This window comes from Panicum hallii, chromosome 8 (genome assembly GCF_002211085.1).
Source record: "Panicum hallii strain FIL2 chromosome 8, PHallii_v3.1, whole genome shotgun sequence".
In the NCBI taxonomy this organism is placed as follows: domain Eukaryota; kingdom Viridiplantae; phylum Streptophyta; class Magnoliopsida; order Poales; family Poaceae; genus Panicum; species Panicum hallii.
The window spans coordinates 5,654,004-5,679,686 of NC_038049.1; the positions used below are offsets into that span (position 1 = coordinate 5,654,004).

Genomic DNA, 25,683 nt, shown 5'->3' on the forward strand with positions numbered 1-25,683 from the left:
AGAAAATTGTCATGAATGCTTCGCTTCTTGATGAATGCACTTTGTGCTCTCGAGATCAGCTGATCTAGGCAGCCTGCCAATCTATTTGCCATGAGCTTGGAAATTAATTTTGCTACACTGTGAGTTAGGCTAATCGTCCTGAAATCTCTGACACACTTGGCATCACACTTTTTAGGTACTAGCACCACATGAGCTGAGTTTAGGTGCATGAAATGTTGGTCATGCTGTTGAAATAAGAAATTGATTGCAGCTTGGAGATCATCCTTGATAATAGGCCAACACGATTTATAAAAGGCTCCAATGAAACCATCCGGACCCGGCGCCTTATCAGATTTTAAGTCCTGAATTACTGCAAAGATTTCTTCTTCAGTGAACTTCTCCTCTAGGTGTTGCAGATCGAGTCTGGGCAAGCCAGTTGCCTCCCAATCCAGAGTCATGTCTCTATGTGTAGGCTGGCCAAACTGCTCACTGAAATGTGCAAACAGGCATTCCTCCTTATCTCCATGAGCTCTTAAAACTCTCCCATCCTCCTCAAGCTGAGAAATAAAGTTCTTCCTCTTTATTTGTAATCCTATAAGACTTTAACTGCTTACTTTATGCGTTTTATAATCCTATAAGAACTATCATGGGAAATCATGTGTTTGAGAAAAATTCAAGTCCATTATTTGTGTTTCTTGCGATTTGAGGACTACTAAATTACTTCTAATCTTTAACTCTGGAAGATATGACAAAGGGTCTCGGATACCTTGGGCTAAAGTTTAGCCCAAGGGCTAAAAATTAACCCTCAAATGCAGGGCTAAAGTTTAGTTTCTTTTGCTGTTTGGATGCAAGGGCTAAAGTTTAGCCTGGAGGTGCTAAAAAGGCCCCTTCACTCCTAATTAATGCCCGTCGCTTCGTCACTGTGGACCACTTTTAGATCAATTTAATCCCTTTTAGCCTACCTCAGAAGGGCTAATGGTCTAATGGGGAGGTCGAAACTTTAGATCCTTTCGCGCCCACGATGCCAAGCACCAGGGAAGCAAGCTAGTAGCTCAAGACTTTTCGTTGATTCTTGGCCTTGATTTCTTCAGTTTTGGTGATGTCAAATGTTTATTTTAAGACTTGAGTAGCCTGAAATGCTAGCTGAATGATATCCATATCTACTTGCTGTTCCACCCTTGTGCCGCAAGAATCCATATAATTAACTGCAGCTCCACCGCCGATGCAGCTTTACGTGGCGGAACCGTCCAAATTAATCCGGTCTAAATGCACTAATCATTATTATAAGAGTAATTCAAGCTAACACGCATTTAAAATTGAGTAAAATGATAGTCTGTTGGGTAATATCCCTATGTAACCACTGGAATTTCGATCGAAACAATATACATATATACAGACAACGTGAAGATGAGTTCAGAGATTACAGCAATCCACAAATTTTACATAATAGAATTCAACATGAATTATTATTACAACTAAATTCAAAATCATGCATAAACAAGTACTTTTCAGAGTTTAATAACGCAGCAAAAAATAAACGATTGTTCTAACGACGATACAAGATATCATGATGAAGCCCGTATATAACATCATTCAGCGTTAACATCGTTGGCCGGGGACATATCCTATTCCACCAATCAACCAGAAGAAAGAGTACACGGTCAAGTCAAACTAGCAACCATATTCTCAAAGATCTCACCAAAAAGTAAAGTCACAAGCAAGGCTGAATATACTAATACTCAGTAAGACTTACTTAACTAGTGGTATATACTTAGCCAACTTTTAAATATGCAAGGCTTTTGGCTGAAGGTAGTTTTTGCCAAAAAAACATCTAACAAAGAGTCCTTACTTTAAAGTTTTAGCATCAAGTTCTAATTGATTAATAAGAAACTATCCAAATCACACATGGTGGAGAAATAATTAACTGAGCATCAACCAAATTAATCATCATCATTATTCCTCTTCTTACTCTATGTGGTAAAAGTGTTAAGTAGTCTCAATGGCTACGAGAAACGGATGATTTGAATCGAATTTCTTAACCTTGCAAGGAAAACCTAAATACACATCACGTGGTTACTCATAGAGTCACACGTGCAACTTTTCACCTTTCTTTCTGGGTTGTGGATCAGGACCACCCACCTCGAGTACAGAGGTCAATGAATCATGCTAGGCGCCAGGCCATGGCTGCTCTTGCACTCACCATATACTCATGAGAACGAAGTCAAGAGAGTGAGGATATTATCCACTCGCCGGTCCAATCGGGTACTTAATCTTACCGATTACCATATTCTCAGCGTGTGGTTAGTACGTTCAAAAATTTAACCACCACTACCACACACCGCGACCTTAGCATTTTCTCTAAACAGACGAAACCTCAATCATCAAAACAGAAATATCGTAACATAGCCCCTCCGTCAATCTTATATGTTTCCAACATAATTAAAACAAGCAACTCCTATATCTCGCGAGTAACAGGGAATCACTCGACTTTTACCGGAGTCCTATTAGCATGGCAATCTAGCAACCAACATAAACTAGTGTTCATATCATAGATAATAGGATTATGCAACTAGGGTTTCAATCAACTTCTAAAAACTTAATGCACCATACCATATATAAATAAAAGTTGCATAAGTTTAAAAGTAGGGGTTATGCTCCGGGGCATGCTTTCCTGAGCAAAACTAGCTGTGGGCGCTTCCGAATTTTGGTTCGGATCTTCAACAATTTCAGTTAGATTAACTTGAGCTTCGCGCTGCTCATTCTCGGACTTTGGCACCAGCTCGTAGATTCCGTAGGCGAGAGTCGTCGATTCTATATGAATGCATATGTATGAGTATTTTTAATGATACAAGATAAATAACTTATTTCTCTATAAGTTGTAATTAAAAAACTTAAATTAAGTTGTAAAACACTTCATTTTCTTCTTCTTGGGCAGTCATTTATCGAGTACTATCCAGATTAACTAACTTCGAGTGAGTGGTTTTATCATTTTATAAACGGCTATTTTTTAAAAGTAAGCATGGATTAAAACAAAACTACTCGTGGAAATAGTTTTTAGTGTTGAGATTTTTATGCATAGCATGTTACTTAAGTCCAAACTCACTGTAAAATTTCCAGCCATTTTCATTCGGCAAATTAATCATGAAAAATACATTAAACAGCTACCGTTAGGATCAAGACTTATTTATATAGAACAAACCATGCAAGAACTAGTGCTCAATATTTTACTAAGTACTCTAAACTTATGATGAGTCTACTGTAAATTTTTTAGATTTTAGTGTGCAAGATACAAAGTATAGAAAATAAGTCAAGCTACATCTATATTAATTAAGATTTATTTATACAGGCAGTTCCACAAAGTTTCTGTATCTCAAACTTTTCCAACATGATAATCTACTCAAAGGTAGTCTCTGGTTAAAATTTCTTATTTTTCTAAACACCAGAACTAGTTATTTTGATTTAATATAGTTTTTCTTAACTAAAACATATGAGCAAGTTAGACAGAAGTAAAAAGTTTCAAACTTTGTCCATAACATTTATGCCTCAAGGTTACTATACTGTAAAAAGTTTCAACCCTAAAACATCAGTAGAACAGCATAAACAAATAATTCTAGCAAAATAGCACATCAAACAAGATCCACAAAAACTACTCGTAGAGACATGTTCTGAACTTAAAATTTTTACACAAGTCTTAACAAGCAAAGACTAGATTACAATTCAAAAATCATTCACGGTACTACCCTAAATCAAGAGATATATTTATGGGCTATTTAAAATAAGATTGATTTTAGATCAAGTTTTAGTTTGTAACTAGTCATCCATGTGTGCAAAAGTAGTCGAGTTCATCAAGAGGGCCATAACAAATTTTAGTTTGTATTTTTCTAATTTTTCTATAATTTTAGATTGATTTTACAAGTGACAGCCTCTTGAAAATAAAAATACTTAGGTTCTCGCAGATAGATCCCTGGATCTAGCAAAAAGAACTCTAAAAAGAACTTGACGATTGCAATATAGTCCCTAGACGGGGATATTATGGTTGGCAGTCAAATCCCGGCGAGGAAACTTGTCGGCGGCGAGGGGAAAAGGGTGGGAGAGCACGAGGAGGTCCATGGAAACCTGTAGCTGTGCTCGGTTGGGGCTGGGGTGGCCGGAGTTAGGTTGCCGGCGGTGAGCAGAAGCTCCAGCGAGATACGGGTCGTGGGTGGTGGTGGTCCGACGAGGGAGGGCGGTGTGGGGAAGTCGGTTGAGTACCATTAGGTCGATGATGACCCGTTTAGAGCATCGGTTTGGGCGGAGGAGGAGCGGAAAGTGGGGCTCGACGGCGAGGTCTAGTACGGCGCTAATGGCGTGGTGGTGGTGGTCGGTCGTGTGTGAGCAGGAGCTTGGTGCAGCCCTTTTATAGACGCACGGGGAAGGGGAGGTGGAGCTGGGCACGAGCGGACCGGGGGAGGCGTGGCCAAGACAACACCGCGGCATGGGCGCGTCGTGGCTCGGTTGTCGGGAATCAACGGCCGCGAGGCGCGCGCGTCGGGCATGGGTGGATTCTTGGCAGGAGAGAGCGATTTGATCGCGGACCGGTCGGGGCGCTGTTGTTTGGCGCGGCTCGCCATCGCAGGGATGTCCAACTGCGTGGCGGTGCTTCTCTGCTGGCCAGAGCAGAGCAAGGGAGGGGAGAGAAGAGAAAGGGAGGGTGAGAGAAAAGAGCCGGAATTAAAATTAAATTTTCTCAAAATTTCGAACAGAAATTTTAAAAACTTTGAACACGAAAGTTGTAGAAAATTTGAAAATCTATAATTTTTTATTTTAGCCAAAAGTTCACTTGAGCCACCACTTAAAAGTTATTTTAAATTTAAAACTATTAGGATTTGAATTACTAGTCATTTCTTATGTTAAATTTTGAATTTGCAAATGGTATTTGAAATACACTTTGTAAGGTAATAAAATATGAATGTACTTTTATACTACATTTGTCATGAAAAATGAAGCATGAAAGATTATAAAAAAATCTTACATACACACATAAATACACATTCATACACATGCACAGTGGCAGAGCCACCAGTATGGCGAGCCATGGCGGCCGCCATACCTGCCGCCGATAACCCCTTCCCTCCCCGCGCCAGTTCGTTTCCGGCCGCCCTGCGCCATGGATCCATGGATGTCAGGTCTGTTCGCTTGGTCTAGAGGAAGAAGAACATCACGTTTAGACTTTTGGGCTTCTGGAGAATTGGGCCGTCAGGTACTCAGGTAGTCAGGTATCAACCCATCACAGACCGCACAAAGCCCATCATGAATCGTCAAAACCAACTACCTGATGGACGGAGTCGCCGTCGCCCTTGCCAGTCGGCCTTCTGCCTCCGCGGTTTCGTCGTGTCAATTCGTCGCCTCGTCGGCTTGTCGCCAGACGCGTGATGGCAGCGGACGGGGAGCAGGGCTAGTGCAGCCTCGGCCTCGATGGCGTGGAAACGGAGCCGGTTAATCCTCCTCAAGGCCCTGATGTTTCCATTGGTCTATCGTCTAATTGAGCTAGCACTGCTCCTTCCTGTCGCAAGAGTCTTTTCGATTATGAAAATTATAAAAACTGAACGACGTAATAAGATGGACGATGACTGGCTTAATGATTTAATGATATGCTACAATAAGAAGGAGATATTTAAAGGAATTGATAATGAAGCAATCATGAAGCGCTTTCAAGCCTTGAAATATCGGAGGCTGAATCTTCCTCGGCCAGCTTGCCACACTTAGTGCTTGTACAGTATGTTTATCTAATCCTCTACTTAGCAATGCCTAATATTTTTATACAATTAAGACTGATGAGCTGATATATAGTAAATTTATGCATATTCGATGGTTATATTTTTTTATACAAATAACTAGTGGTAGGTTCGCCATAGGTAGATTTTAATCGTGGCTCCGCCACTGCACACGCATATGTACAGAGATAATGCTTTATTTTAATAATTCTAGATTATTATGTATGATACTATGTTTAAATTTTTCTCCTTAGAATTTTAAACGTAGGGTGTTAGACGGACTCTTTTTATTCTTCCCCGCCGCCGATGCGCTCCAGGCTGTGCGTCCATCGAGAAGCTTCAGTAGCTTCAGTTAGGGAAACCAGGTTTGCTGCCGCCCGCTTCTCGCGGATGGTTGCGGTAATTTTTTCCCCTCAGGCAGATATACGGGGCTCGGTATAAATTGCTAATTTAACGCCGTTTTGCTTACTATATCTGGATTTCTCTCGGATGGCTGGAGTTTTCGCGAAACATCTAACGTACGCACGGTGAAGTCTTGGTATTTGCGAAGATTATTTTGCTGTCGTGGTTCAACCAAACGAGCCGAAATGCACGGCTCTAGAGTGAAAAGATTAGTCACAAGTTACTTCCTGTCACATATATTATTGTATCGATAAGTTACCTGCGGTCGTGAATCGCACAGTTAATTTTCCTGTCCCGTGGATCGTGAAGTTATTTTCTCTAATATTCATGAACTACAATATTACTTTCTATTAACTTTCACCTAGTATAAAAGTTACCTTGTATAATATACATGGACCATGAACTTATCTTTCCAATATCCGTGGATAATAATGTTAACTTTTTCTTAACTTTCGCGGTGTATAGAGTTAGTTTTCTTAATCCAGGACTGCAAATAAACCAAATTTTCCCTTTTTGAAATATGGTGAGATCAGACTTTCTAATTTAGAAAGTTTTGGGGCTCTTCCTTTAAGACTAAATAGCGATCTCTTTTTCATTTAGACTTTCTGATAAGATTTTTGCTATATTTTGAATTGCTTACAGCATAATCCGGGCGTGGAATAGGTAATAATGTTTCCGCTAGCATTACGACCAAAGTGAAGACATCAGTAAGTGAAACGGAAATCTAGCAGCGACAAAACCAAAGCAAGGGTAAAATATGGTCAACAAAGTAGTGTTTCCGGACTGCACCTAAATCAACTCTTGGGTGGTGCAAAATAATGGAGTGACAACAAATTGTGTATTGTACACTTATTATTGTTACCATGCCAAAAAAATATGCGTACGTCATGTGGGATAGTCACTAAATGGCTTGAAGTCGAACTATATCCAACATGAACGTCTATTTTGTTGAGGAAACCATAAGGAACATTATGGTGCGAACCATTTTCCAAATTATATGCTTAGATTAAGAGAGATTGTTCTTTGGAACGGATTGATCAGGAAACGTACAACTAGTGCCCTGCTGCCACGTAATGCATTTTTCTTTTTCTTCTTGCTGAACAAGTTAAAAGAGAGCTAGCAAAATGCTCGCCTTTGCTGCCTGTTTATCGTCGTTGCTGCATTGGCATGAACGAATTTCACAGTGAAAACAAATGTGACCCAAACATTATGAATGAATGGGTTGGAAATTTGATAAGATTTTCTAAGTAGTTAATCAAACATACAACTTCTCACGGTACGATTTCAATTAGTATCATCATCTTCTCCTTCCTAGCATCTTGCTTATCCCTTTCTCAATACCTTGCCTTTTATCTTCATCTCTACGGTCCTTAATCGCCATATGCCATCTTGTAACAATTATTTATAGAATGTTTGGTTTTCTAGGGTTTATTTTAAATCATGTCCACATCGAATATTTTGATGTCAATTAGAAAGATTAAACATAAGCTAATTATAAAATTAACTGCATAAGTCTAGGTTTATTCACGAGATGAATCTATTAAGTCTAATTAATCTATAATTATCACATGTTTATTGTAGCATCATATGAACTAATCACGGACTAATTAGCTTAATAGATTCATCTCACGAATAAACCTTAAGATTTTGAAATTCGTTTTGCCATTAGTTATGTTTAATACTCCTAATCAGCATCCAAACATCGGATGTGATGGGATTTAAAATAACCTCCAGAGGAACCAAACATCCCCTTAGTTCCAACAATCTTTCAAATCTCATCCTCAATATATCCATCATAGATTTTACATCCACCTTGTCCAATGGCAGATATAAAGAGCCATTGGTTGGCACTTATTTGGTTGGAATCCAAAAATAGCCCACCTTCTAAAATTGCCAACGTTTTATTAAAAAAATATTGGCATAATTTTAGTAACTAACCAATCAAGCCCAAAATTGCCAAGATTTCAACCTTTTCCAGGTCACTGGAGCAGGGGAAAAAAAACCCAACAGGGCACGCGGCACGGATCATATCGTACGGACACGACAGCCACGGGTGCGGTCGGCCTCGATCCCATCCTGCTGCTGCCACCTCTCACTCCCCTCCGGGCTCCCACCCTAGCTAGTCAACCTCACTCCCCTCCGCCACCTGCTTCTCCTGTACACCGCGCCCATACACCGCAAGCCGCAACCCACACCCAACACCAGCTAGCGGGCAGACCCACCGCGCCCATACGCCGGGTCCACGCGGCCTTCGGACCGTCCAGCCCCTCTCCCCGCTCCGATCGGAGGAGGCGGAGCGCCGCGGCGCCGACCAAGCCCGATCCCCCCGGTGAAGCTGAAGCGAAAAGGAGCCCGCGCCGCGCCTATAAATCCCCGGCCTCGCCGGCGCCCGCGATCTTCGAGAAACCCACCCTTTCTCCGCCGCGCCGCTACCCTAACCAGCTGACCCACCCTGCTCGCTGTATCTATCTATCTATCTATCGCTCGCTGCTTGCTCCTAGCTACCGCCGCCGCTGCAGCTGCTGCTTCGTTGCCGGCGCGGAAACCCTAACCCCACGATGGTGCCCGCGGGTTCGGGGCCGGCGCCGGAGGCGGAGGAGCGGGCGGCGGGGGGCCTCCCGCGGAGCGGCTCCGCCAGCCGCCTCAACGCGCAGGCGCCGGAGTTCGTGCCGCGCGCCGCAGCCGGGACCCCACCCCCGCCGCCGCCGCCGCAGACGGTGGTGCGCCTGTTCCCGCCGCCTCCCCCTGCGGCGTTCTTCGTCGCGGGTCCCCCGCCCCCGCCGCCGCCGCCGTTCGAGTACTACGCGGCGGTTGCCGCCGGCGCCCCCGGTGCCAGGTTCGGTGCCCCCGGCCCCGCCGCGGCGGAGCAGGAGGCCGAGCCCGAGCTACCGGCGAGGGACGGGAGCTTCGACGACCCGGTGCACAAGATCAGGAAGCAGGTGGGTGGATGCTCTTCTCCGTAGTTCCTCTCTGTCGCTAGATCAGGAACGGAATTTGCTCAATATGCGATTTTTTTTTTGTAATCTCACAGAAGCTGGATGCTGTTTAACCCGCTTTAGATGTTCCTCGCTGTCGCTCCGGTTCCATGGGCTCAATTACACCGGGAATTGATTTGCTACATCTTCTAGTTCAGAGATGCGGGAAACTCTAGATGCATTTGGGTTCAATAAAAAGGCCAGCATTGCTCAGATTGAGCTGCATGCTCTCAGTTGTAGGCTTTTAGCAACGGTTGTGTACGAGCTTCAAAGTGCACGTGTTGTTTAATTGAGGTTGAACGGAGCTGCTACTAATCTAACTTGTCAATTGATTGAGAAGGAGAATATTGCGTGCGCTAAGCAGTTAGGTAACGGATAACTGATCCTTCCTGTGAGTAGCAACAATGGAGGAAAAATTGGTGTGGTTCCCTAATATTTGGTAATGGATTGATTCTTGAAGGTCCAGGTTCAGGGGTTATAGTGGTGGCCGGGATGTGCTGAAGACTGTAGCTGAATGTGGTGAACGGGTGAGGTGGTGGAAGAAGTTGCCAGCGACTCGTTGTCAACGGCAATGTGGGTGGTGAGCACAGGGAAGGAAGGTTGTTGTGCTAGATCCTAGAGGCAAAGGGGGCGATGGAAAGGGACGAAAGTAGCATCAGATGAGATTGACCCTCTTTTGTATTTTTCTTTTTGGCTTGATCGAAAATGGGTGCACCATCTTACATTAGATTGAGAGAAGCAACTTGATTCCCAAGTAACAAATAGATGGAATCCTTATAGATTGGACCAGCCCTTTCCTAAACAATCTCGACTTTCCTGACTTTAAATTGCTATAGTTCGTCGAAAAAACTTTAAATTGCTATATGAATCTTAACTTTCCTAATGAAACCAACTCAACCTGTCGGCTGGGCTGACTTGATGGGAAAAAAAAAGGAAATGACACTCATGGCCCTTCTGGTGGGGGCAGCTATCCTTATGTTGCTGGGTGGCGCCTCTGGGTCAGCTGGGCTGAACCGTCCCATGGCCTGCCAGCCCCATGTAGCCCAGGCCTGTGACATCCAGCGGGTTTTTCTTTATTCCTTTAAAAGCATGTTAGTGACAAAGCAAGTTGACATCCATGTTTTAGAGTATGCTCTTGCAATTGTGGTATCTACTTCCCATTAGAACCTAATGCATCCCATGCTGCTGAGAGGTGGATATGGTGTATATGAGCTATTAAATTCAAATTTTCGATAGGCCCAATTGGATCACTAGATCTAGATCAGGAATGGAACTTGCTTAATTTGGGATTTTTCTAGTCTTATAGAAGCTATTCTCTTTAGCCCACTTTAGATGCTCTTCTCCTCCCTGTTGCTTGATGTTCTGCCCAGTTCCATATGCGTAATCGCATTAGTAATGAAATTTGCTACATCTTCTAGCCTCTGGGATGCCGGAACTGTTAGGCCACTCTTGGTGCATTTGGTTGAAACATAAAAAGGCAAGCATTGTCCAGATTGAGCTGCATGCTCTTAGTTGTAGGCTTGTTGTAATGGTTGTGTATGAGCTGCGTGGTGCACATGCTATTTAATTGAGGTGGAATTGAGCTGCTAACAATCTAACTTGTTAATTGAATGAGAAGGCGAATATTGCTATGGTCGAGCTGTCTACTCTTAGCTGTAGCAAGATAACTGTCGGAGCTTTTTAGTCTTTGGTGCTGTACAAGTGTTTATTTAAGAAGGATTGCATCGCTCCCAATGGAATGTATCTGCAAGCAATGTAACTTCTCAAATTTAATTATCTGTATAAGGATGTATTACATTTTGATGGGTTAAGCACTTGGATAACATCCTTCTGTTGAGTAATAATGATGGACGAAAAAATGTCGTGGTTCCCTAATAATTGTTGGGCGGCGTGTGACCAAGACTGTAGCTAAATGTGGTGAATGGGTGAGGAAGTGGAAGTTGCTGCCGGGGACCCTTGTCACCAGCAATGGTGGGTGGTGATTGTGTGCACAAGGATGGGAGGTGGTAGTGCTAGGGAATAGAGGCAAAGGGGGCGACAGAACGGGAAGGAAAGTAGCATCAGATGACATGCAACCTCTTGTGTCTTTTTCTTGCTTGATCCAAAAGGGGTGCATCACCTGTTACTATATAGCAAGACCCAACTTGGCTCCCAAGTAACTAATAGATGGAATACTTATAGATTGGACCCACCCTTTTCTAAATAATCTCGACTTCCCTAACTTTAAATTGCTAACAATTTCAGCTTTCTGGAACTAACACAAGATTCAGCAGGGCTGTTCTGACGGAAAAAAAGGAAAGGGCACTCGCGCGCCTTCTTGGGCGGTCAGGTTGGCTGAGCCGGGCCATGACCTGCCAGTTCATGCAGCCCAGGCCTGTGACATCCAGAGGATAGATATTTTTATTCCTTTAGAAGTATGATAGTGGCAAAACAAGTTGACATCCATGTTTTAGAGTATGCTCTGTAGTTGTGGCATTTACTCCCATTAGAACCTAATGCATCCCATGCTGCTGAGAGAGTGAGAGCTGGATATGGTGTTGGTCTTCAATTAAGTTCAAATTCTGAACATATAGGAGTACTGATTGTTTGTGATGTGTGACTACTCTATGCTCCAGGTGATAGATTATTATTGACTTTTCGGATGCTGCTGCTTTGCTCAATTTGGTTCAAGGCCCCATTTTGTGCCATATAGTACTCCCATCTTTTTTGCCGTAGCATTTCTCATAAGCAATCTGCTCTTGTAATGCACTAATTCTGCTGTAAAAAACATTCTAGCAGTCATCTTGTCCGCTTAAATTGAAAAGAGAAAGTTGTTGGCATCCTTACTTTAGCAAATGATTGTTTTATGAAATGCAATGTAATGATATTGGGAATTTCTTGGCTACGATCATGTCAATTAAATAGGTTCTTAGTGTGTAATTAGTTGACTCTAACTAAGTTGAAGTTGGTGTTCTTTTGCTTGTTCAGTCATTGGTGCTCTCCAGTTTCAGTCTGTCAGTGCTTCTTTTTCTGTTCAAGTTCAGAGAGTGCTGATTTTTAATTTGTTTGATCCGAGATCTAGAGCCTTGTGGCTGCTAGTGATCTAGAAAATCCAGTCAATGACATATTTTCTAAATTCATGAATTGTGACCTTGTAGGTGGAGTATTATTTCAGTGATATAAATCTGGCCACTACTGAACATTTGATGAGGTTTATTTCAAAGGACCCTGAAGGATATGGTGAGTCATATGCTTGCTTCTGAAGCTATTTCGTTGAAATGTGGAATATGTAGTGTCAAATCTGTTAAGAGTATATTAGGGATATCTCTATATTAGGTAGACTAGGATTGTATGCGTATCCTACCATATCTGTAGGAGAGGCTCCTTGCCCTCCAAGTCATGTACCTCTATATATTCAGCCCTAAGGCTCAGGCTAATACAATCCATCCATTATACACCAATTCTATCCCCTACATGGTATCACGAGTTTAGGGTTTCGTTCCTAAACCAAAGCTTCCGCTACCCTTGTGCCTCCCCCAGGGAGATCAATCTCCACCGGGGGCAGCGCATCGCATCGTACGCATCATTTTCTCCTCGTCTTGCGTCGTGAAGCAGAGCAGTTCATCTTCTCCGTGGAGCCGTGTTGCCGTCTACGTGTGTCTCCACTTCGTTGGGGTCCTCGTCAGGCTCCATCGTGGCTCTTGTCGGGCTCCACCGTGTCTGAGCTTCTCCAATCTATGCCCTGCCCGGTGGCCGTGCTGGCGCAGCCCCGGTAGCATCTGCTTGCCGGGCCGCACTGCCGGACGGGCTCATCTTCTATTTTCTCTCCCTCTCTGCTCGATCCGTTCGTGCTATATGAGAGAGAAGATTGGGAGTTAATCCACCCAGTGCATCGATGAAGAACAAGAAGGCTACGAGCACAGGGTCTGCACATGGGTTTACGTTCTGCCGCTGTTGTATATTTTCTTCGCCCGATCAGAGATCGGGATTGTGTCGCCCATCGCTTGTCGACCTCACGCCTCTACTTCGACGCCGGCGTCGACTTCACCAGCTTCTTCCTCGTCTACGATTGTGTGGCATCGCAAGATGGACGGTGCCCTAGGGGACGCCCGTTTGCACCGCCCACCTCGCCGCTTCGTCCACACGTCGATCTTCGCCAGCTCATCGTCGTCTCCACTGATCGGGATGCCTCCACCGACTTCGCCCATCGTCGCCTCGCCTCACGCACACTTGGTTTGATCAGCGGACGTGCGTGATCCACCTAGCTCCCGTGATGTCCGTCCTCGTCGTGCGCATCTGTTCCCTGAGCATGGAGGGCTGCCGCTGCGTCACCTCTTCGGGGAGCAGCAGCGCCACCCGTGGTCTCCTCCGCCGTTGCATCTCCATCGCCGCCGACCACATCCACGACCTCATCGTCGACTACGAGTCGCTGTGCCCTGTGCGCATGGTCTTCGTTAAGCTATTCGAGTTCTACGCCGTCTTCTTCGAGCACTTCCGCCGCTACCCTCGGATCGTCCGGCCCTTCTCCCCTCTCCGACTCGTTTCGTCTAGCACAACCTCATCGCCAGCATCGCCGACTCTTCCCCGACTACTTTGTCTACTCCGGCATGTAGGCTGCATCGACATCTTCTACCCCGTCGTTCTTCTGCGCCTGTGACCGCCGTGGAGGCCTTCTCTCCTGGTCCCTCAGACAATGGCGGTCTGGTTGTGCCCTCTACCTTACACGTCCGATATTGGCAACATCGGTGCGTGCCTTCATCCTCGATGCATTCTTGGGTCTGGCAAACCTGGTGCACGCGTCGCCACGGCGGCCTTGACCTCGTCCTCGGCGTCGATCTTCCTCCCCGACGACTGCCTTGATGCGTCACCGTCTTCGTCTACACTGCCTTCTCTTTTGCGCCACCATCTTTGGCGCCCCTCGTGCGCCCGCGACTTCATATGCGGCTACCTTGACTTCGGCATCCTCCACGGCCGTCGTACGCATGATATCTTCGACTACGGCTATTCGCCCTCACGCTCGGTCTACCTCGACCATTGGCACAAAGGGCTACTGTCTGCTTGAGCAACCTTGTGGGTTTCCACTCCAGCCACAACATCTACAACGCACTGACCATTGTGACTGTTGGGGGATGTCAGCTCGCCGACTTCTCTCCAGTCTCACCGTCTGCGATGCTCCTGCTGTGACTGCGGGGGGATGTTAAGTATATTAGGGATATCTCTATATTAGGTAGACTAGGATTGTATCCGTATCCTACCATATCTGTAGGAGAGGCTCCTTGCCCTCCAAGTCATGTACTATATATTCAGCCCTAAGGCTCAGGCTAATACAATCCATCCATTATACACCAATTCTATTATTCTACAAAATCGATACCTGTTTTTGGATTTACTTTTTTTTTAAAAGAAAATGTTTGCTACTTAAAATATATAGCTTTCTTTCCATTATTAGAAACCAAGTCATGTTTGAGATCTTGCTACTTTAAGGTGATGGTGAGAGTCAAAGTAATCTTCCAAGTGAATATGGACAGAAGGTTTTTATCTAAAATACTGACTTGCTTTCTCACTCAATGCAGTGCCAATATCAGTTGTTGCTGGCTTTAAGAAAATCAAGGCTTTGGTTCAAAGTAATTCCATGCTTGCTTCTGCTCTTCGGACTTCATCAAAACTTGTGAGTTCGATGATAGTCCAATTTATAGTAATATAGCATAGACATTGTTCTGAAGTTTCTTAGATCGCTGAATACTTCATTGGTCGTAGGCTGATTAATGACATCATACACTCTCTGTTGCTTATGTTTCCTTTTTAATTGATGCTTAATTATAACCACAACAATATTTTTAATTATTTGGACATACATTCAGGTCGTCAGCGACGATGGAACAAGAGTAAAACGCGAGCAGCCATTTACAGAATCAGATTTAGAAGAACTTCAGGTGATTAGAAGCTCATGTACACTGAATGGCACTACCACATTAATTCTATTGTATTCTCTAGATATAAAATCTATGGTAGACTGTGAGATAAGGAACACCTCTTCTGTGTTGTAGGCCCGAATTGTTGTTGCAGAAAATCTTCCAGATGATCATTGTTACCAGAATCTAATGAGGCTCTTTTCAACAGTTGGCAGGTAAACATTAGTTTAGGTCTATGTAAATGCGCCGCTTACGTTCCAGTCGTGAAAACTGGAAGAACCATATTGTTCATTTCTAATTTCTTTATTTATGTTTCGCCATGTTCAAGTGTGAGGACAATTAGGACTTGCTACCCTCAGACCCCGAATGGAACTGGTCCAGCTACTAACAGATCTGCCAAGCTAGATATGCTTTTTGCCAACAAGGTAATTACCTTTTCTGTAGAGTCTTTTTATTGGAAATTGAGAAATTGAATTCTGTTACTTACTGTAAATAAGTTTTCCTGATGGTGTCCATTGAATTGAAGCCAGATGTGGTTTTTGCCAACAAAATAATTGCTCTTCCTGTTTTGGATACTTATTAAGAACTGAATTGTAGTGCTATTAGTAAATAACTACTCTGTGCATTGAATCTTCCCTGAATCCTGCATCCTAGGAAAGTGGAAAGACAGTGGTAATGTTTCTATGTATATTGAATATCTTAATGGGATTTTAGAATGCCTTAATGGTGTAGCTCCACTACAACTTGCCCTTGCATTTGACTCAAACCTTTTCTTTATGGTTTTCATAGTTTAAGCAAGCTGTCAGAAATTTGGAAACAAAGCTCCCATTCTTACATGTGACAACACCTATCAGAAATGGGAACATAAATGAAATCTTAGTTTGTGTGCTGTATTGCTTCATCAGTATAATAGATTCTGGTGTTATTTCTTATTTCTCGAACTGGGAGAAGAGATGCCTGTCATTGTATTACGCGGAATAGAGAACCACTGTACCAAACAAACCCAAAAAAATGCAAAACCTGGAAAATTATGATGAAACTTCCATTTGGCTTCCTTAGGAAATATACATTCCCATCATTTTCTCAATGTTACTGAAGTGTCAGGATTACTTCTGACAAGGGATAGATGCACCTTTTGCTAATTTCTTATCTCACTCTTCATCAGTCTTGTCATACGGAGATGCGCCTTTTGCTAATTTATGTCCTGCCAAAATAATATTTTTTCCCCTTGATGGCAGCTGCATGCTTTTGTTGAGTATGATACTATGGAAGATGCTGCAAGAGCGGTATGCATATTTATCTCATTTTTTAGTACATTTGTCTCTTACATGCATTATCTTATATTGCTTCGTGGGTACAGATTGCGGAACTTAATGATGAGAGGAACTGGAGAAGTGGGCTCAGAGTACGGTTGTTGAGCACTTGCATGGTAACTATCTGTTCACTTTACCAACTGATCATTAGATGGTTTGGTGTTGCATTGGTGTTCAAATACATATACATACATCAAGACAGTAGGAGCTTGCACTAGTACCTCAAGATGGCATATTACAAAAGTAGCATATGTAGGAGGGGTTTTCCTTTTTCTATGTAGCCAATGCTACACATAGCAGTAGAGCAGTTTCGAAGCCTTAGATGCTTCCAGAAACAGGTTGCTTTTGAATCTGCATTTTACTGCAATAGAAACCACTCAAGAACTTCAAGCCAAAGGTAGGACCAAACTCATAGGGAAAATGTTCTCTTGAACTTATGTGCTATAGTTTACCAGTGATTTTGTATGTCGTGGTCACATGCAACTATAAGCAATCTTTTGACTTGTTTAATACCTTAATCAGCATACTTTATGCTTAGGAGTCATGTCAACTTAGATTAATTTCCCGATAATCGTATTTGAAAACCATTGCTTCTTGTGACTATTATCAACTATATTGATTTTATATTTTTTTGGAAACTATTTATTTGCACTGGCATGAATAATAAATATTTTATATCGAAGTGTTGAAACTTATGAACTCTATTCAGATAGTTGAGTTTTAATGTTGAATATTCTTACCAATTATAAAATCATATAGAATTTATTGTGAGGTGACAACTTCCAAATTCCTCCAAATGAATGAAGTTTCATTATAAGCATTTGACATTCAAAATCCAATCGAATTTTAGTTTGAGATTTACAAATTTCTTCAAAGGAATGGAATTTCGTCATAATCATTTGAAAAAAACTGATCAAGTTTTTGTAGATTTACTTCTGAAATTACACATTTGAAAACTTAATGTTATATATTTTATTTGGATACTGTCAGCGCCACAGGAACGGGGGTCCTCCTAGCCATGGACAAACCAAAGGTAAATTGGCCGAAAGGCCCTCCTGGCCCATTAGCAGTAATGGGCCAAACTTAGGCACCTTCTAGAGGACCTAAGACCGCAGGAGGCCAAGCGCCTCCTCGGGACATGGCGGTCCCTTCGTGGGGAAGGGATTCGCCTGTCGGCACATTTAATGCGCCCGGGCGATGCACAGAGCCCGGGAGGGACCTTGGGGCATCCCGGGGTCTCTTGAGGAGGATCCCGGGCCCCGACAATCCTAGCCCACGACGCAGGGCCCCGTCTGGTGGGTGGGCGCCACTTGCAGCCCCGAGCGATGCATAGGGCCCGGGAGAGACCTCAGGGTATCCCGGGGTCCCTCGAGGAGGACCCTGGGCAACGACAGTCCTAACCCACGACGCAAGGCCTTGTCTGGCGGGCGGGCGCCACTTGCAGGTCGGCGCCCCTCATAAGGCGCCGCATTCACACTCAAGGCGGTACGCCTCTCCCCGAGGCCCACGGGGAAGGCTATAAATAGAATAGATGGGCAATGTGTAAGGGGGGAATGAGACTCAATTGAAGACCATTACCAGTTCTACACAAGACGTAGGTTGTTACACTCACAGCGGCCCGAACCTGTCTAAACCTTCTTGTCCCCTGATCGTCGCACAGTCCGAACCCTATTGCATGTTACACCCTTGGCCGAATCTCTAAACGGGGGTTCCTATGAATCCCTGCTTGCGGTACTCACCCACCGCCAGCTGGCGCGCCATGTAGGGGGCTGTGGCGTTGTTTCTTCCTTCCTAGCATCTCCGGTGACCTTTGCTGCGCCGCATCCCGGCGAAGCGACCAAAGGCCTCAGGCCGGACGAGCATCCGACCCACAAGTAAGCCTACAGGGTCACGAGGCCTCCGCACCAACACAGATTCACCATCTCATATCCGATTCATGAAATGCTCATGCGAATGTTATTTAGATAACCTGTGTGAAAATATGCTTTAATGCAAGCTGAAGTAGCAGTTAGTGCTCCGTATCATTCAAAAACATGTTGTACTAGCATAGCTGCCAATGCTACCGCCTGGCGAAGCTAATGTTAGGCACTCTTTGAGTGCTCACTGCAAGAGTGCATACACGCTCGCTGCATGTATCGTGCCTTTTTTTTCTCCCTGTCGTCTTTTGCAGGCTGAGTTGGCTGCACGACCGCGTATTGCTCCGGGCTACCGTGTGCTGGGCTGCTCGTGTGTGCTCTGGTGGAAGCGACGTATGCTTGGACGCTGCTAGCTAGCGTGCTTGGCCCGCTCGCGAGAGCTCGAGGGCTGCCCCCCTTGCGATCTCCTGCGTGGCTCCCTGAGCTCCCTCGGGACGCTATCTTGGGATTTACACGGCGGTGACCCCATGCCACGAGGATGGTGCCAGGACCGCGGGCGGCGACGTCGCGATGGATGCGATGACGGCAGCGCACAGATGACGCCGAGCGCCACATGGTGATGGCAATATCCTCAGACGGTGCTGCGTACCAGGGTTCTGGCCTCGAGCAGCTTCTCAGAGAAGTCGGGTTGACGTGACCTTGGGTCGCCGAATCCGAGAGTGCGGCGAGCGTGCAAGCTACTCGCGCGTTACCGGCACACACGACAAAAAGCTAAGCATTTAATTAACTAAGGCTCTAATCTATCTTTCTTTCATTTTGTTCCTCGAAGCGACAAAAAGCTAAGCATTTAATTAACTAAGGCTCCGATCTATCTTTCTTTCATTTTGTTCCTCGAAGCGACAAAAAGCTAAGCTTTCATGACTGTTATGATGAAAGCAGGAGGGAACACAAGCACATGTGAGGACCGAACGTGGCGCTAGCACGCCGCGGCTCTCGGGGTGTCCGGGCGCGTCCCCCCTTGAGCCCTGGGGCACGTACTGCGGCCGCCCTGAGAGCACGTACGCGGCCGCTTTGCCTACACGACCCCGGGCCCGAGGGCTACTCGCGGGAGCTTTCCTTGCCAAAGACCATGCAAGTTATCCCGGGAACCTCGGAGGCCTAGGCTCCCAGCGGGCCACATCCTGGAGTCGACCTACCAGCGCGACCACGCACCTCCTCCGAGGAGCAAGCGCCATGCCAGCTGTGGCCCCGGGCTGCCGGGAAAGGCCCGGCGACGTGCGGTGGCCACCCTGAGATGCCGACTGGGCTCGGACAGCAACGACTCCAAGCAAGCCGGCGACTACCCCGGGTGGCGACCTCGAGTTACTGGCGGCTGCGCTTAACCTCGCGCAACGACGTCGCCGCTGTGGCCACAGACGGCACCGCGACAAGCGAGTCAAGACGGAGTAGCGGCGACGCCGAGGTCGATGACGAGGGCACCTGGCACGCCGAGGCATCAGTGGTGGCGACACGTGTGTGAACGACGCCAAGTTACGGGCGGCCGCGATGGCCTCCGTGAGCCGAGCTACGGCTTAGGCTCTTGGCCACGCTCAGTCCCCCGAGCAGCAGTGTTGGCGTAACCCAAGCTACTGAACTAGAGCTGACGGGCCACGGGATGCGCCGACCACGCAAGCTGTCCTCAAGGTTGCATGTCACTGGTGACCCAAAGTCCAGAAGCTAAGTGATTAATCATTTATTAATTACTCAATCATCCATCTCCTGTTTGCTTGAATCATTTGGCGTGAGCATGCGCATGCATGAACGCACTCATGTAAGTACGTGCGAGCTCACCGCTATCCCATGTTGTTCTCGCAGGGGCTCATGCCTGCGCACGCGGCTGTTAGCACAGCGTTGTATTGCCTAAGCTCAGTCCATGTGTTCAGAGCAGCTGAGGACGACAGGGATAGCCCGGGGTAGCACTGGACCAAGTCCTCAGAGCCGCGCGGTTGCATGTCCTCGGTGATTAGGCTTCACCTCATCGGCCCTGCGAGAACTTCTGAGTTCGTGCAGCAACGCGACCTTGCGCAACGACGACAGTGGCAACGGCGACGCCTGGCCGTCAGCAACGACGATGCCAAGCAACGGAAATGCAACACGATGACAACGACCATACGTTGTAAGTTGCAGTTTAAGTGAAGAGTCTATTCTAAATTCCAGACCAAAGCCGACTCCGGTCGCACAAAGCTGACTCCAGTCGCACTAAAGCCCGCTCTGGCGGCAAAGCCGACTCCTGTCGCACTAAAGCCCGCTTTGGCAGCAAAGCCGACTCCGGTCACTCTAAGCCGACTTCGGTCGCACTGAAGCCCGCTCCGGTGGCAAAGCCGACTCCGGTCGCACTAAAGCCCGCTCCAGCGGCAAAGCCGACTTCGGTCGCCCTAAAGCCTGCTCCGGCGGCAAAGCCGACTCCAGTCACCCTAAAGCCCGCTCCGGCGGCAAAGCCGACTACGGTCGCACTAAGTCGATTCCAGTCGCACTAAAGCCCGCTCCAGCGGCAAAGCCGACTCCGGTCGCACTAAGCCGACTCCAGTAGCACTAAAGCCCGCTCTGGCGGCAAAGCCGACTCCGATCGCACTAAAGTATGCGAGGCGCGCGAATGGATCAATGCGCTCGCGTACAACGTAGTTGGCAGCTTCCCCAGGCATGTATGAGCAGCCTTGTTCTTCAGTGACCATACCCGGGGGACACGCTCGAGCTAAGCATATGCGGCGCAGACCCCGAGCCCTCGGGGTCCCCCTGTGTTTGTGTAACTCAGATTGTCTCGGGATGTCCCGGGGTCTTGACTATCTGCGCCCTGGGGTTAGCACCCACATAGCTTCGGTGTCCCTCAAGGGACGGCTGCATACTCGCCCACGCCACTTGAAGCACCCGGGCACAACCAAGCCCATGTTGCTCGGCCACGCTGCAGGAACCTTCCAAATATTAACTACACGTTAATGGGAAGTAATAAAGCACTTTTTAGCACATATGGTCCGGCCCTGCTGCTAGTGCCTCGACTCATGCAAAGCTCGAACACATGCAAGTTTTTTTTTCACCCATCATTCTGCTCACCAAGTGAACAACGCCCTGGTGGGTGGCTAAGCACGGCACCGTGACCAAAGGCTATCCCGGGCTCCCTAACAAGGCCGTATGGATGCCCCCAGGTCCCGCATCTCAGGTGGGTGCTACTTGAAAGGCCGTACGGATGCCCCCGGATGCCCCCAGGTCCCGCATCTCAAGTGGCTGCTCCTTGAAATCTGGACCCATGCAGTTCGAGCACCGTCCACCTCAAGAGAAGAGTGGCCCCACACCTGACCTTCGTAGTCCTTGGGCCACATATGAGGCTGCGGGCTACTGTCGGCGCCAAGGGAACGGGATCCCCAGCGCAAGTGATTAGTGGAGCGCAAGTGATTAGTGGAGACGTTCGCCCGCCACACGAGGGCTGGGCCACAGGGTAGGCCCGCCTGACTCTCAGGTCCCGAAAGCTTGAAGGACCCCGGTATACTACTACGAAAGGACCTCGAGGGAACGGGAAGCTGCCTTCGGTCCGAAGGAAGCGCTCTGACAGCCGACAGGGAAGACGGCACTAAATAGCCCCTTGCATGCATGCAGGTGGATGGCCTGCATACATGCATGCAGGTGGATGGCCTGCATACATGCATGCACCAAGATAGGACATGACAAGACCAAGGAGAACACATGCATGAGATTCCAAGGTGTGATTCCCAGGGATAAGACAAGACATGCATGCAAGTAAGGGGGTGGGCGGGTGCATGCGCATTAAACAGCTATCTCCCTTTCTCTCTCTTGCCCACTTGATGCATGGGCTCCAAGGTGAGAGAGGGGCTCCGGCCACACGCAAGCATACATGAAGGGCGGTGCATGCATGCATGAGCCGCATGAAAGCGTGTGCCCAGGTACATGCACCTGTACGCATTAAAAAAGGAGGCCCATGCATGAAGGGCACGTCAGCTGGAGAGGCAACACCTCATTGGTTCTCCGTGTACAGGCCGTTATGGGGATCCCTCTTGGATTATAAAAGAGGAGACCCGGGGCAGGGAAAGGGGGGTTTTCGGGCTCAAAAAGATTCCAGAGCTAGAGAACGAGCTCGGCTCCTGTGTACTCTCTAGTTCATGCACACCCACAAAATATACAAAAAAGCAGGACGTAGGGCTATTATCCTTTGGGAGGTCCGAACCCGGGTAAAAATCTCTCTATGCTCACCATACGTGCGGTCCAAGGGGATCAGCGTGTTCAGCCCCTAGCCAAATCTCTAAACGGGGGTTCCACGAATCCCTGCTCGCGGTTCTCAACCACCGTCAGATACCATCTAAAATGAAAAATTAAAGTATGACACTCAAATATAATCAACATTTTTAAATAAATCTGCAACATAGGATAAACTTCTTAGTAGTAGCTCCCGCAGTTCATGATATATACATTTTGCTGTGTCACTGTGTTAATTGTAATTGAAAGAACTGTGCATAGCATTATAGCACAATGTTCCTTTGTTCTTAGGAAGATGCATAAAGCTTAAAGCCACATCGATTCATTCATCAATTTCATTTCTTATTATCCTCGTACCAACATAGTTAGTTGGGTCTACTGTAAAGTGCATTTAGGGAGCACTTTTTATTTACATACTTGAGTCATTGAGTGAAATGAATTCAAAAGGGAGTTGTTTGTCACGATCTTTGTGTATGCAGTTCATTTCTGGCAGAATGGAATTCATGTCAGTGTCAATAATGACCACAGTCATTTCTCCACTTTTTGCTGGATATAATTTACTAGATTGATGTACTTGAACTTCTATATAAGCTTTTTAATTTTTCTGAAACAAGTAGGAGAGAGTTCCCTGTCATTATATTAAGAAGGAATAAAAGCTACTAAAACAGGAAAATAAATCCATACACTAACACCGATAAAGGGTGGACAGGGGAGGAAGTATTCTTCAGGACAAGCTTATGCATCAAAATTGTTTAAGCACAATCCATCACATTTCAAAAACTGAACTGCGCGAAAGAACTCCCACTGTAGGAAAATATTTGTGAACTATTATCAGAAGTTGAAATCAAGTCAAGTTTAGTGTATGTTAACTATGCAATTTTAAACTTGTTTGTATATTGCGGTACAATCATGTCAACAACAATTTTTAATTTTTTTTTATTTGAAAACAATTGTCTCAACTCTAATTTATTGTTGATTGCTCTTTGGGGTACAGACGAAGGGAGGTAAAGGGAGAAAGAGTGGTCATGAAGCTGATGCTTATGGTGAAGAGGAGAATGTCTCCACCTCTGATCAACAAAATGACAAACATTTAGAAGAAGCACCTCTACTGTCAGATGCAGCTGTAGAACACATGGTACTTCCTTTTACTCTCTAGTCTCATTCATTCTTAATAGTGGAGGAGAAAAAATAATTAAAACATCTGCCTTTGCCATCATATTTTGAAATATGGGTACTATGTGCAATGCCAATATTTAGTGTTCAACTGTTATCTTTGAGCAGAAAAGAGAATACTTATTCTTTGTACGAAGGACTGAAAAGCCTGATGCCAAAAAGAAAAGGAAAAAAACTGAACCTCTATTACTGCTTACCAGTTTTGTACATGTGGAATACCACATCTGTCTACACTGGCTGGTTACAGCTGTTTTTTAATCCCTGCTTGTCACTATACCTTGGCATATTGGTTGCTTTAGAGTCAGCGTATGGCACTGTACAAGGTTTAATTTGTATGTGGATTTTCATTAGTGTGATAACAGACCTGATAACATTTTGATTTTGTACGGACTGAGGATGGCATTGGAGATATGGGAAGAGGACGTGGCAGAGGCCGTGGCCGTGGTGGCAGAGGCCGAGGGCGTGGTTACCACCAATATAACAACAATCAACAGTACCAAAATCAGCAGCAACAGCACCGAAGCAGCAGTCAACATGGTAACAACCGTGGCGTTACCCATCCGGTTGGAACCCCACCATCTACCCACCCAGTCAAGAATGAGCAGCAGGCACAACCGCAGCCACAACAACCCTCAGCAGCTAACAAACAGCCTCCAGGCCCTCGCATGCCAGATGGCACACGCGGATTCACCATGGGCAGAGGGAAGCTGCAACCATCAGCGCCCAGCGTGTCCGCTTCTGAACCTGAACCTTGAATTTGGATCACACAAATTGGGAGACGAGAAGCATGGATTGTTGTTTGCCATGTTGATAGATATGGTGAGAGACTTGCCTTTTAGAAGTCTGTCCTTGGAGGTTGGCTTTCTAATTGATGGACCATATAACGCTTTTGCATGTGCTGTGTGTACTTCAAAAACCTGCGGAGCACTGGTTTGCGACTAGTACGTTTGCGGCCATTGTAAGATCATTTTTATTCTTTTTGCCCCTTCTGCAGTTTTGGGTGTAAGACTTAGAAGCGAGAATTCATGCTAAAAGAAGAGGAAAAGAAATTAAACATTGTAAAATGGTTGTGTCTTGTTGGTGTCTTGTGACATAAATGATAGCAGGAGGCCTATCATTTCTGTTTATACTATTTGGGGTTTATCTTCTTGGTGTCACTGAAGAACGGTGAAACTTGCCCAATTGAATCTTCGGAGCATGGCAGCTCCCCTGACTAAAGCCAACGGAAGAAAACACTATTGGCATGAAAAGATGAAAGGATTTCAAGAGAAAATGCTATCTTTAAAGAAAAAACCGTGGCCATGACGCTCTATAGCTACCCAAAATGAGGCTGTGCCAAAATCAAACGGTATGTTAGTTGCACTACCAAATTTAGGCAGCATCATTGCGGGTCTAGTTTTGATCCCTAGCTCATTCTATCCGTCTAATTTTGATCTAGGAACCTACTCCCCCCGTTTCTAATAATAGATTATTTTATTTGTTTTAGATCTATACATTTTGTTATATATATATAAACCTAATGTATATCTAGATGCATGTAAAAATTTATGTATCTACAAAACTCAAAACGACTTATAATTTAAAAACGAAGAGAATATTTTTTTGTTAGTTTTCAAATGATGCGGTAGCTCGTGTTCTTATAAATTAGAAGAAGTAAAAGTGACCGGTGTTGCAAGCAGAAAGAGTGGATGGCTCGACACCAAACACAAATTTGAGGGAAGAATTGTGGCCATAGCACTCTGGAAAACTAACAGAAAATGAGCTTCATTCGAAACAAGGATTTACCGCGCAGACAAATTAAGACGTTATTAGAAATAAAGGATCCAAACTAGGCAGGTAGAATAGTTGAAGGAAGGAAAAACGGGCAAATCCTAAAGTTCTAATGTAATTCATCAAATGTTGTCGATAGTGTAAGATTAGTAAGACCCTGCAAACTCGGTGCGGTCACGCCCGCATATCAGTGGGAGCGAGTGGTACTTCAGATAAACCGTTTCTTACGAACGGATGGATATCATACACCACCTCTCAACATATTATATCTTTAATAGCTATACATAAAAGTAAAAAAGTACAATCAAACACTTTTAATATAGCCTGGA

General features: G+C 45.5%; 1 protein-coding gene across 1 annotated transcript; it reads left to right on the plus strand.

Moving 5' to 3' along the window:
- The first annotated feature begins 8,378 nt into the window (after nucleotides 1-8,378).
- On the plus strand, nucleotides 8,379-24,727 carry LOC112902347 (la-related protein 6B-like). Its single transcript, XM_025971379.1, has 10 exons — nucleotides 8,379-9,073; nucleotides 12,247-12,328; nucleotides 14,662-14,756; nucleotides 14,950-15,021; nucleotides 15,136-15,215; nucleotides 15,329-15,425; nucleotides 16,239-16,286; nucleotides 16,361-16,429; nucleotides 23,406-23,546; nucleotides 23,974-24,727. The coding sequence occupies exons 1-10, from the start codon at nucleotides 8,693-8,695 to the stop codon at nucleotides 24,337-24,339; spliced, it is 1,431 nt and encodes a 476-aa protein (XP_025827164.1). The 5' UTR covers nucleotides 8,379-8,692; the 3' UTR covers nucleotides 24,340-24,727.
- The last annotated feature ends 956 nt before the right edge of the window (nucleotides 24,728-25,683 follow it).

What these genes read in the sequence shown, in the direction of transcription:
- LOC112902347 (XM_025971379.1), top strand. Translation starts at nt 8,693, where the DNA reads ATGGTGCCCGCGGGTTCGGGGCCGGCGCCGGAGGCGGAGGAGCGGGCG. An exon ending in CTCTTTTCAACAGTTGGCAG is followed by an intron (nt 15,216 to 15,328) that starts GTAAACATTAGT and finishes GCCATGTTCAAG; the next exon opens with TGTGAGGACAATTAGGACTT. An exon ending in ATATGCTTTTTGCCAACAAG is followed by an intron (nt 15,426 to 16,238) that starts GTAATTACCTTT and finishes CCTTGATGGCAG; the next exon opens with CTGCATGCTTTTGTTGAGTA.